This window comes from Hipposideros armiger, unplaced genomic scaffold, assembly GCF_001890085.2.
Source record: "Hipposideros armiger isolate ML-2016 unplaced genomic scaffold, ASM189008v1 scaffold_309, whole genome shotgun sequence".
NCBI lineage: Eukaryota > Metazoa > Chordata > Mammalia > Chiroptera > Hipposideridae > Hipposideros > Hipposideros armiger.
This window is the reverse complement of record NW_017731659.1, coordinates 1170112-1182310: the sequence shown is the minus strand read 5'-3', so window position 1 is coordinate 1182310 and position 12199 is coordinate 1170112. Positions and strand designations below refer to the sequence as shown.

Here is a 12199-nt window from a genome sequence, read left to right as displayed (position 1 = left end):
TTCTGTTTTATTTATTTAAAAAGTTATTTTGTACTGGCTGCTTTACAAATATTTAATTTTAGCTGTCATAGGTTTTTAGCTGATTGTCAAGGGTTTTCTTACTAGCCAATCTATGGAAAGCTCTTAGATTTATTTTCAAATTTCTTTCCTTTTTCTTTTTTCTTATTCTACAGATTTTCTTAGGTTTATTTCATTCTTTTCCAAATTATTAAATGGGATACTTTATTTTTGTATAGTAATTCTGTGTCTGAATCAGAGTAAAGTTAAAGTATTTGAGACTAGAAGTAACTGAAATATTAGAAATATTTGAGGGCTCAGTATATTTCACCTCTAAGATTTTAAATAAAAAGTGGCTATGTACTTTTCTCTTTTTAATAAGTGAAATATGTTATCAGGTTTTAACTTAACATTTAAGGCAAATGTCTGATTTTTAATTTTAATGAAATTACTGAGGAAAGGAAATGTTTTAATATTTTCTACCAGCCACAAATCCCCATAGATTTAAGGATTTTAATAGAATGCCATACTATACTATATGTACATAAACTAGGTTTAAAAAAATAATACTCAGTAAATACAATTCATAGTTTTTATTCCTTTCAAAGTATACTAAGAACAGTGTGCTGAATTTTTTGGTGCGCCCTCCTCCAGGAGGTGGAGCTTAATGGTGTTCCTCTTGAATATGGACTGAACACGGTGACTTGCTTCTAATGGATAGAATATGGAATGGGAACTGGCGGGAGAAACCTGACCGTCCCCACCTTAACCAGATGTTCACGGTTAACTTCACCTGTAATAAGTAGTGTTGATATGTATCCTCTGATGTGATATGAAGAGAAGGGTACATCACCTCTGTAGCGTTCCCCAAAATTCATAACATCAGTGTAATCATTAGAAAACATCAGAACAGCCCAAATAAGGGACATTTTACAAAATTGCTGACCAGTACTGTTCAAGTGTCAAGGTCATGAAAGACAAGGAAAGACTGAGAAGCCATCACAGATTAGAGGAGACGAGGAGACATGACAACTAAATGCTATGCAGTATCCTGGGTCAGATCCTGGAACAGAAAAAAGGCCTTAGAAGGAAACAGACAATCCTAAAAGGGAAAAAAATGTCTGTAGTTTAGTTAATAGGATTAACTAAATGTTATCTTTTTCGTTTTATTCATTGTACCATGGTGATACAGCACGTTAACGGTAGGGGAAGCTCTGGATGAGGGGTATTTGGGAGCTCTCTGTGCTGCCATCACAACTGTTCTGTAAGTCTAAAATTATTTCAACATAAAACATTAAGAAAGCAGGTACAACTTTACATGGTCACGAAATACAAAAAAGTATTTACATCCACCAAAATATTGTGAAATGGACTCTGCTACTCTTATGCCAACAGATGCCTGTGGCTTTGTGTAAAATTCCAGTGAGTGTGCTGTATGTGTTCCTAAAGTGCCATGTTCAAATTACTGGGGTAATGGGGCTGGGAAAACTACTAGATGATGGAAAAGCGCCTCGGGAGGCACCAGAGACCTTTAGAGGGAGGATGTGTGTGGAGAGGGCAAATGAAGTAGCTTCGTGAGTGAGGGAGTGAAAAAAAGCACTCTTACGTCCTATGTAGTAAGGTATTCTAAATGTACAAATTAACAAAATAAATATTTTAAGGGGAAAAAAAATGGTGAGCTGATAAATCCCAGGTATATTAGCCTTTTTTATTTCAGAAATCCCTTTTTATTTTAAAGAAGGTAAATTCTACTTACTGTTGTTTATTGAATCCTTGAGTAGAGGTGTACCAAATGTTGGTGAACTTGAGTCCTCCAGAAAAACCAGTAACATGGGCATCGTACAGTTTTATAAAACCTTTGGCCCGTGAGAAGTGCCTCTAAGGGGTTTTGTTGATATTCTTTTCCCTAATATTAAGTTGTCATGTAATTGTTATGTTTATAAAAAATGGAGTAAGCAAAAGAATGAACGAAACCAGTCTTGATTGCAGTAACTCTCAACTAGAATTCAGTTTGTTTGGGTTATATGATTTGTCCCACTGGTGGGTTTTTCAGCCGTCGGGCAGAGACTATTAGAGCCTTTTTCTGCCACCTGCAGGCCATGGTGAAGTTCCCCGTGAAGGGCAGCGGGCTCCCTGCTCTGCACACTCACCTTTACAGCAGGGACTTGAGGGAACAAGCCAGTGGAACCCCGAAAAGCCTGCTGCAGGAGAGGCTTTGGAGAGGCCCTTTGCTCTCTGACTCCCTTTTGTCACAGCAAACAAAGGAAGAGGACAGACCGTGCCTTTCGTACATGTGTTTGGAAAGGCTTGGAATCCCTTTGGAAGTTTCAGATTCATCTTCAGACACAGCTTTGAAAAATTAATCCATGAGGTGTGGAAATATTTTCCAGCCCTTCGCCTGAAATAAATGGTTCTGTCAGTGTTAGTGTGTTAAGAGAAAATTTCCTATCGCTCAGATCTCTCCTTGAATCTCCGAGGTTGCTCAGAGGCAGAGCCACGTTTGTGTCTTTAATGGTGCAGCTGGTTTTTAAACTTTTTGAGGGAGAAGGTGAACGCTTTATTTATCTGCCTTGGTTCTCTGAGCGTCCTGAGTCTGTGTTTTGTTGTTTTTCATTAACTTTGGAAAATTCTTAGCCATTACTTCTTTAAATATATCTGTTGCCTTGTTTCCCATCCCAATTCAGGTGTGTTAGAATGCTCCACGCTGGCCTACAATTCTTGGACGCCCTGTTCTGTTTTCTTTCATTCTTTTTTCTCTTTGCCTTTTGGTATGGATAATTTCTTTTTCTGTTTCCAAGCTCATCATTGTTTTCCTCTGCTATGTGTCATATAAGCCCATCAAAGGAATTCTTCATATTATGATATTATGTTGTTTTTATTTCCACCATTTTCATTTGACTGTTTTTTAAGTTTCCATTCCTCTACTGAAAATTCCCATCTATTCATGCCCGTTGTTGACCTTTTTCACTAGATTCTTTAGCATATTAATTATAGTTGTTTTAAGGTCCCTGTCTGAGAGTTCTAGCATCTTGGTCATCTTTGGGTCTGGTTCTGTTGACAGCTTTATATTATGGCAGTGGGTTGTTTCCTCCCCCCTCTCACCCCGGTAAATTTTGGTTGAATGATGGACATTCTGTGTAGAGACTGAGGTAAATGTCATGTCCAGAAATGGGCAAACCTCTTCTCTGTCAGGCCTTTAGTATGGGAGGTTGACTCAGTCTGGCTGGTAATTGGGGTGAGTTTGGCTTTTTCTGTTGCTAGACTTACCTTCAGCACACCACACGCTTCAGATGCTGCCTGTGGTCAGCTGCTGTTACTGTGTTATTAGCTTGGGGCCTACAGGACTGAGGTCTTGCTCAGAGTGCCCACCTCATCCTCTGCTTTCAGCAGGCCTTTTCCCATCAGTAGCAGACTTGTCATTGCTTGTATGTGGTGCTAGGCTCTTGGTAGGGCAGTGGGATTCTCTGTTCCCCTTGTCCAGCCTTGGTCTCAGGCAGGTCCATTTGCTTGGGGCCTTGGAGGTGGGGCATTCTCAGCATCTCCTGTGGCAGCTATATTCTGCTCTTTATCTGTGTGTGTGTGTGTGTGGGGGGGGTGTCTTGGAGAGAGTTTCCTGCTCCTCCCTTAGTGGTAGCTGACCTCTGCTTTGTGTCAGTGCTGGAGCCTGACCTGAGTACTTTTCTTGCTCGTCCTCTAGGGACTGATGGCTTTTGCCTCTGCTCCTCCTAGTGCACCTTTGTCTGGGATTTTTGGTTGGTGTCCTGCCTGGTGCAAAGCTTAGGGTGCAGTCAGAGAGTTTCCTGCCCCTCCCTCAGGAGCACAGGCTTTGGCTCCAACCCTCCCCAGTGGCAGGGAGCCTTTCCACTCTCTCCCAGAGTTCGTGGATCTGTGACTGGACCTTGGGGATGGGAAGATTTTCTGCTCCTCCCCCAGCAGTTTAAGGCTTTTGCTTTGGATGAAAAACAATTCCGAGAAACGTGCAGAGCTTCGTACCTGTGTGCTGTTGAGGGGGGTCTCTCTTTGGTTTCGTTCCTTGCCCCGAGTTTTCTCAAGAACATCCAGTAGAAAAGAGCTTGCAAGTGAATGCAGACTCCCCTTGTGCCTGGAGATTCTAAACTGTCCTTCTAGCCCATACGCAGTTTTAAGAACTTGTTAAAATTCAGCTGTTTTCTTTGGCTGCTTTTATGGCAGCTAGCTCTACTTTCTGTGCTCTTTTCAAAGCTGAAATAATTTGTGTGTCCCATCGCTCCTGGAGGAGCATGTTGCCCTTTGAAATTTGGTTTTTCTCCCTCAAATCCACTTCTCCCATCTTTCACCTTTTACAATTCAGTATGTGAGATGCAATCATTATTATTATTAAATGATGATTTGCCCCTTTAACCTTGTGTTTTGGGACTTAGAAGATTTGGAAAGTTCTGTGAGGTGCCAACGGTGTCTGTGCAGCGTTGTGCCCCTGAGGCAGTGTTGTTCGGTGGATTCGTTCTTTCAGCAAATGTTTGACTGCCTCCTCTTTGACAGGCACTGTGCTAGAAGCTGAGAGTTCAGTGTGAGCAAAACCAGATGTATTCCCACGCTCACGGTTCTGAAGAAATACTGCCCTCCTCCATGGAAGCTGAGAGATTAAACTAGAAGGCACATGCTATTGGTTGTTGTACTTGTCATTATAGAGTTCTGTCACGCTCCCATTTGATGTATTTTTATTATTTTTAGCTATTCTCTGACCAGTTGGATTTCTTTAGTGTCTTCAAAAATTGAGATGGATGGATTGTGATATTGGGATCCCATTCTATCCCTGCTCTTCCCCTTCCCCTATTCCCACCCCAGAAAGTCTCCATGGTATTGTTAATGTAAGTGACAAAGACCCTAAGGGGACAGGATGGATGTAAGTGTTGAGGAGAGAGCTGACATTTTTCTGATGGTGTATTTTGTCCTAGCACTGAGCAGGGAGCTTTATAAGCCTCATCACATTGAATCGGCACAGTTTCACAAAACAGGTGGGATGACCTCCATCTTCCAGGTTTAGAAAACAGGTTAGGGAACTTGAAACTGGGCAAGATTCTCATAGCCGTGGCTCTTTTGACTAGACGCCACTGGCTTCCTTTAAACCCTGGTTATTGCTAACCCTGTTGGCTTTATGTTACTGAAAATCCAGGAAATTAAGCACATTTAATTGCTACATAAACTGAACTAGCAGTTTCAATTGGAAGTCCCTCTGTGCTTGTGATAGTTTTAAGTGGGCCCAGCCGTTGTCGCTTGGGAGCTTTATTATTCTCCTGTTTGAAAGTGTCATAGGAACCTTACAGTTTTTGTGCTTTGAAATCTGCATGTTTTGTAAAATTATGGTGGTATCTAGTTAATGAAAAGTTAAAGGCTTTCTTTACGGATCTGTTGGTGTGACCAATGCACACGTGACTTAACTTCGACTGTGTAGCTTCCACAGTGTCTAGTGACTGGGGAATTTGCATAGCTGCTGAAGAATCCCTCATTTAAACTTACGGGTAGAGATAAATGTGGCCCATGTTTTCGGGGGAAACCCCCCCCCCCAAACATAATAAACTTTTGCATTTGCTCCCTGGATGAGAACAGTGGTGCTTTCAAGTATTGCCAGTGTAGCTGAAAACTCCTTCCTCTACCGACGAGAGGCTGACAGTGCGTCCTGGAGGGGCTGTAAATTAGAATGCCTTCTGAACACTTCAAGGTGTTAGAGGTCCTGCAGAAACAATTAAGCCTGAGAAGTTCACTTATGCTCAGGCTGAGACACTTGAGCTATGATTATTGGCAAAGCTTGCTTCCTTTCCGAGTGACTTGCAATTTAGTGGACAGGGTGAAACGATTTGAGACATCTTAAATTAGAAGCTGTGTCCTACAGTTGTGCCTTTGGCTGGTATTCTAGGTGGGTTTGTTACCCATCATTGTTTCCTATAAATCGCAAAGGCTGCTGTCTCCACTGTGATTACATGCAAGCATACAGCTTTGAAATGCCTAAGTGTGAGTGTTGTTTTGAATATGATTTAAAACAAAAGAACATCTGATGATGGACCCATTTGGGTAGGAAGGCAGGTAAATATTTAGGATGTGTGTGTCTATGCTTCTTAGAGAATTTTTGCACCTTTCAGTTTCTTGAGAAAGGACCATTTCCTAAAACTTAACCTACCCTGTGTTGGTACACTTAATTCTCCAGAAAGAAGTGGGAAAAGGTCTGAATTTAGAGTCAGGATTCATGGGTTTGAGTTGTGACACTTAACATCTTTGTATCTCACATATAAAATGAAACTTGTATCTGTCCCAAATCAGGAATATGCTAGTTAAAGAGAGCAAATTCGATCATGGATACCAAGGTGCTTTGCAGCAGATAAAACATTCTAACATTTGCAAGGATGCTAATAAAAAAAAAATGCCAGTTTCTACATCCAAGGAACTCATAATCTAGCTGGAGAGAGAAAAGGGGTCATCTGAAATAACAGTAAAATAATTATAGAGCAGTATATAACAGAAGTAACCTATGAGGTAAAGGCTATAAGTGCTGTGGGACTTTGTAGTAAGGGCAGATTGTTGTTATTTGGGGTGATCAGTTATGGTTTCACAGACAAGATAGATTCTTTCAAGTCTCGTAAATTGTAAATATTTAGGCTGGATGACGGGAGGGAAAGCAGCAACATGGATTTAAGCAGGAATGGGATTGGAGTGAGTTAGGGCATAGCTGACCAACAGCAGCGGGCAGCCAGCAGGCCCCCGGGCTGTACCCATGTGGGAAACTACAGGACAGCTTAAGTCAGATGTCCTTGGAAGCTAAGCCGGTTTCAGCTTATCATTGTGTAGGAGAAATAATCATTGTGATGCTTTTGCCTTTTTCATATAATTCGTGGAAAGAATAGTTGTCCCATAACTCAGACGTTATCCTTTAAGTAATGAATAGAGAACTTACCCAAACAAACAGAACCAAAGCTGACAAGTCTAGACTAGAAAGTGTCTTTTTCCTGCACCTCTCTTGGTTATGCTTCCAATGTCCTCATGTTAAATTTTCATACGTTTGTCCCCTTGTGTAAACCCTAGTCGCCTGTTATTTCAAGTGGAATCCTAAGCCTGAATAAAGTTGGGGAGGTTATCTAGACCAGCATCCTGCTTTTGTCAGGAATGGAGTTTAAACTCTGCTTGGATAAGAAGCTATCTCCTTTCAAAAGACTATATTGGACTATGATAGAATAGCTGGTATTGAAGTAACCCTCTTGCCAAAAACAGAACTATAACAGCTTATTACAATAGATAAAACAACAGTTTAGAGGCATTGAAGAGCAACCAATACAGTCAGTACTTGAGGGACTGTGATTCCTGAGAAAAAGGAAGTGCACTGAGGTGAGCGGCATATTCACTCGAGTTTTTTCCCTGAGGGAAAAAAGATGTTCTAATTCACAAGAAAGGAATGGAGTCATAGCAGAAAGCAGCAGAAGCCACAGGGCTGAGAGGTTGGAGTTAGGGGCTATGAAAGTATTTGGGATTTAAAGGACAGAATCCCAGGAAAAAGGCGACCACAGGGAAGTAAGCAAAAAAAACGTGCATGCAGTCTTCCATTAGTGTTTGCCAACTTCCAAGGTGCACGTGATCGGAGCAAGACTAAGAATCCCTGCAGAAAGCAGCAGCTGGGCGCCTAACAAGCCATGTAAACCTTTCAGCAACCATATATAGTGTCAGTGAGATAAAGGTTGTGTTCAAGGGTTGCCAAGATGGAGGGGTCCTGGTAAATAACCCAGGCTTTCACTGAAGGCTCCGAAGGGCTCCATCTTAAGAGTAAGGGAAACCTGAAAAAAGTTGGCCCTAACAAAACTTAAAACCAACCACACTAAAGTGTTCTGACTGCGCTGGCCAAGAATATATTACACTCCTGGAGGCAGATAGTCTGGACCATCCAGAACCTGTACAGTTTTTCATACAGAATGTCTGGCATCAAATGAAAAATTAAAAGGGAAGCTGGACATTGAAAGCAAATGCCCAAAATGAAGAGAAAAAACAGATAGTAGAAAGAGACCTACAGGTGATTCAGACATCGGAATTCCATCAGTCAGGAACTGTGTTCAGTAAAATAGAAGAAGGGAAATTGCAATAAAGATATGAAGTCTATTTTTTTTAAAAGGCAAATGGAAATTTTGGAACTAAAAATATAAGAACTGAAGTTAGGAATTCAACACATGGGTTTAATGGCAGTTTAGACATACAAAGAAGGAAGAGAAGACTATTGGACCATGGAGAGAATTGGTAGAAAATACCCAGACTGGAGCACAGAGAGGAAAAATACAGAAAAGACAATAAGAGACATATGGGACACAGTGAAAACATTCCATATATGTGTATTTAGAGTCCTAGAAGAAGAGAAGTGTGACAGAACCAATATTTAGAAAAATATTGGCTGAGAATTTTCTAAAAACAGTGAAAGACATGAAATCACAGATTGAAGAAACTCTGCACTCCTTAGTGGGATAAATGCAAAGAACCATACCTAGGCACATCATGTTAAACATCTGTAAGCCAAGACAGAGAAAGCTTAAATGAAGTCAGAAACAAAAGACACGTTATCTTCAAAGGAGCACCAGTAAGGCTGGCAGCTGATTTATTAGCAAAAATTGGATGAAGCCAAAAGATAATGAAATTGTATCTTGAATGGGCTGGGAAAAGATGGCTAGCCTAGAATTCTTTACCTAGCAAATATATTCTTCCAAAATGAATGTGGGGAAGAAAGAAACTTCCAACCAAATAAAAATGGAGAATTTGCTATCAGCTGACCTGCACCAAAAACAAGTTCTTTAAGCAGCTGGAAGATAATTTGAGATGGAAGCTCAGATATGAATGAAGAAATGAAGAATACCAGAAAGGGAAACCAGGAAAGGAAATGTAAATGAAAATTTACTTTTAAGATCAATAATAGTGATGTCTTGTGGGATGTAAAATATGTAGAAGGAAAACATTTGGCACTAACAACACAACAAATGGGAGAAGATAAAGAGAGGTTCTTATACTGTTTGGTAAGTTGTAAAATTACTAATTTGAAGTATAATATCACAAATTAATGATGCTTGAATTGTTAGGATAGCTACTAAAAGAACAACAGAAGACTAAAAAACCAGTAAGCTAGTGAAGAAGAAAAACATGGGATAATAACAAAATTCGTTTGATCAGTTTTAAAGGCAAGAAAGGGGAAATAAAGAAACAGAACAAATGAAACAAGTCGAATGATCATATACTTAAACTCAGCCGTATCAATAATCGCATCAGTTGTTAATGGGACTCTATAATTGGAAGCAAGAGATTTTTGGATGGAATAAAATATTAAAATCCACTTGTATTCTTTTTGCAAGAGACGATCTTGAGACAAGCTTTGAGGACACAAATTTGAAAGTAAAAGTGTGGAAATAAATAAACACACACATGCATACATATATGTACATGCACACACAGGCAGAAATCAGTAAGGATATAGAATATTTAAACAGCACTAATAATCTACTTACTCTGCCTGACAATTATAAAACATTACGCTTATCAACTGCAGAATACACTTTTTTTAAAGACACATAGATTATTTACAAGAATAAACAATGTGTTGGGCCCTAAGTCAAATTTAAATAAATTGCAAAGTATTGAAATAACACGTATGTTCTCTGACCACATTTGTGCAAAGTACAGATCACTAACACATAAATAGAAATTCCCCAAATGTTTAAAAATAGTATACTTCAAAAATGACCCATGAGTCCAAGAAGATATCACAATGCAAATTAGACAATTTTTTACCTAATTTATAATGAAAATATATAAATGTGTGGGATACACTTAAAATAGTGCATAGAGGTAAATTTATAGCTTTAAATGCATATATTTGAAACAAAGATTGAAAACAGTTATCTAAACTCAATCTCAAGAAACTAAAAGCAAGATGAATTAAAGTCTCTCAAATAGAAGGAAATAATGAAAACAATAGTAGTTAGGAACAAAATAGAGAAAAAAAATATGGTAAAATGAAAACCAAAAAATGATTTTTTGAAAAGAGTAGTAAAATTGATGAACCTCTAGTAAGACTGATCAAGTACAAAGAGAAAAGCAGATTTATCAATACCAGAAATGAAAAGTGTTATTACTACAGATTCTGTAGGCATTAAACAAACCTGAACACACAGTTTTAGTCTAATAAACGTAACAATTTATATTCCTTGAAAAATACTACATACAAAACTGACACACACTCAAAGATATATGCATAATCCTGTGTCTGTGATTTAAAACTTTAATCCATGGTTAAAAACTTGCACACACCAGGGAGCACCTAGGCCAGATGGCTTTTTTGATGAATTCTTCCAAACCTTTCAAGGAAGAAATAATGCCAATCTTGCATAAAATTTCTCAAGGACTAGAAAAAGAAGGAACACTTTTCAGCTCATTTCATGAGGCCAGCATAACCTTGGTACTAAAACCTGATTTAAATATTAGTGTTGAGCAAAAGAAGTCAGAAAAGAGTACAAATTGTTTGATTCCGTTTCTGTGAAATTCAGTAGTGGGCACAATAGAGAAAGCAGGATAATGATTTACGCTTAGAGGGGTGAGATGCTGACTGGGAAGCAGCATAAGGGAATCTTCTAGGGTGCTGGAATGTTCTATGTCTTTATCTTGGCAGTAGTTATAAGCATATGTACGTTCGTAAAAATTCATTGAGCTGTACGTACAGTTAAGATTTGTACAGTTTATTGCATGCATGTTATATTTTAAAATAAGGCTATAAAACTCACTCTGGTGTAACCATGATATTTTCACCATCACATAATTTCTCTTGTATCTAAATTGAATCCAGTGTGCACTCCCCTTGCTCACGTTCTGTTTTGACTGCAGTTGGTAAATGCACACTTGGATGGAGCTGGCGTGAACAGCAGGGAATAGGTGCCGTAGGCTCCCCACTTTCTGGGAATAAAGGAGTTGCCCAGACCCAGGGATGGGTGTGATAGAGCGTCTAGCTCTACTCCATCTCACTTGCTCGCTCACTTAATCCAGTGTTTTATTTACAGGCGCGGTGGTTCTGGGAAGCATACTTCCAGTCAATTAAAGCCATTGCCTTGGCCACCCTGCAGATTATCAATGACCGGATCTACCCATACGCTGCCATCTCCTATGAAGAATGGAATGACCCTCCGACTGTGGTAAGTGAATTCCAGTGCCAGCCAGGCCAGGTATGGTCCAGCTGTCAGGATGAGACAAAGGAACATGTACTGAATTTGTAAAGGGTATTAGACTTCTAGCTTTCTAAGGTGAAAGTGTGCTGTTATACTTGGGGTCTGATAAAGCCAGCTTAATTTTGAAATGATGACAAAAGCAAAAAATACGGAAGCTGTAGCTTCTTCTAGTTTGTTTTAAAGGTGCTTCGGAGGACAGTATGTTTATTTATTGCAGAGTTAAATGGGGAGGCTTGGGCCTTGGAAATCAAAGACTTCCTGATGATTTTTGCAGCGGTAGTGCTTAGAACTCTTGAAAAGATTCTCTCAGCTACTTAATACTAATAGTTTCTATTTTAAGTGCTTAGGATTATTTCAATAAACGTTTCCAACACCCTGTGAGGAAAATAATCAGCAAAAGTGATCTAGAGGCATTATGGATTGCCAGTCACTTGCTCAACTGTGGCTGAGGCCCCTGGGTGTTTCCATCAGAGAGAGAGGGAGGTCAGAAACTGCTTTCAGGGCTTCTTTCCTGCTTGAGGGAGTCACAGGCACTTGTGACATTGTAGGAGTTGTGGAGGGGCCCCCCCTCTCACTGAAAATGCCAAGCTCTGGGGCTGGCAGTTATCACTTCCTTTGGAGCACACCTGGCTGTGTAGCTCACAGACCTCACAGCTTTCACCTAAGATAACTAGACTCCATTCTTCAGTCCAGTCCTCGCTCGCTCTCTGGCCAGCCTTCCTTGTCTCCTGATTCTACCTCCTCTCAGTAGTGCTGCTTTCTGACACCTGGTTACCTTCCTATAGGGACTGACTCTCCCTCCACCCTTTATGAAGCAGTTTCTCTGTATCAGACACTCCACCAGGTGCTGAGAATGTAGGAAAAGAAGCCAGTCCCCTGCCCTCAAAGAAACTCTCCAGTAACTTGGGAAGCCAGCAAGTCAGGCAGCAATTGTATGAGAAGTGCTATAATGTGGTGGTAACAGAGTGCCATGGGAGCGCGCGCGGGGGGGG

At 40.1% G+C, this 12199-nt stretch overlaps 1 protein-coding gene across 1 annotated transcript in view; it reads left to right on the top strand.

The window, feature by feature from the left end:
* The window catches only part of EXT2 (exostosin glycosyltransferase 2), a 121331-nt gene that overhangs the window by 44569 nt on the left and 64563 nt on the right, over positions 1–12199 (top strand). Inside the window, exon 7 of the mRNA XM_019659978.1 lies at positions 11043–11174. Within this exon, the coding sequence (XP_019515523.1) occupies positions 11043–11174 (132 nt within the window). The remainder of the gene's footprint in view (positions 1–11042; positions 11175–12199) is intronic.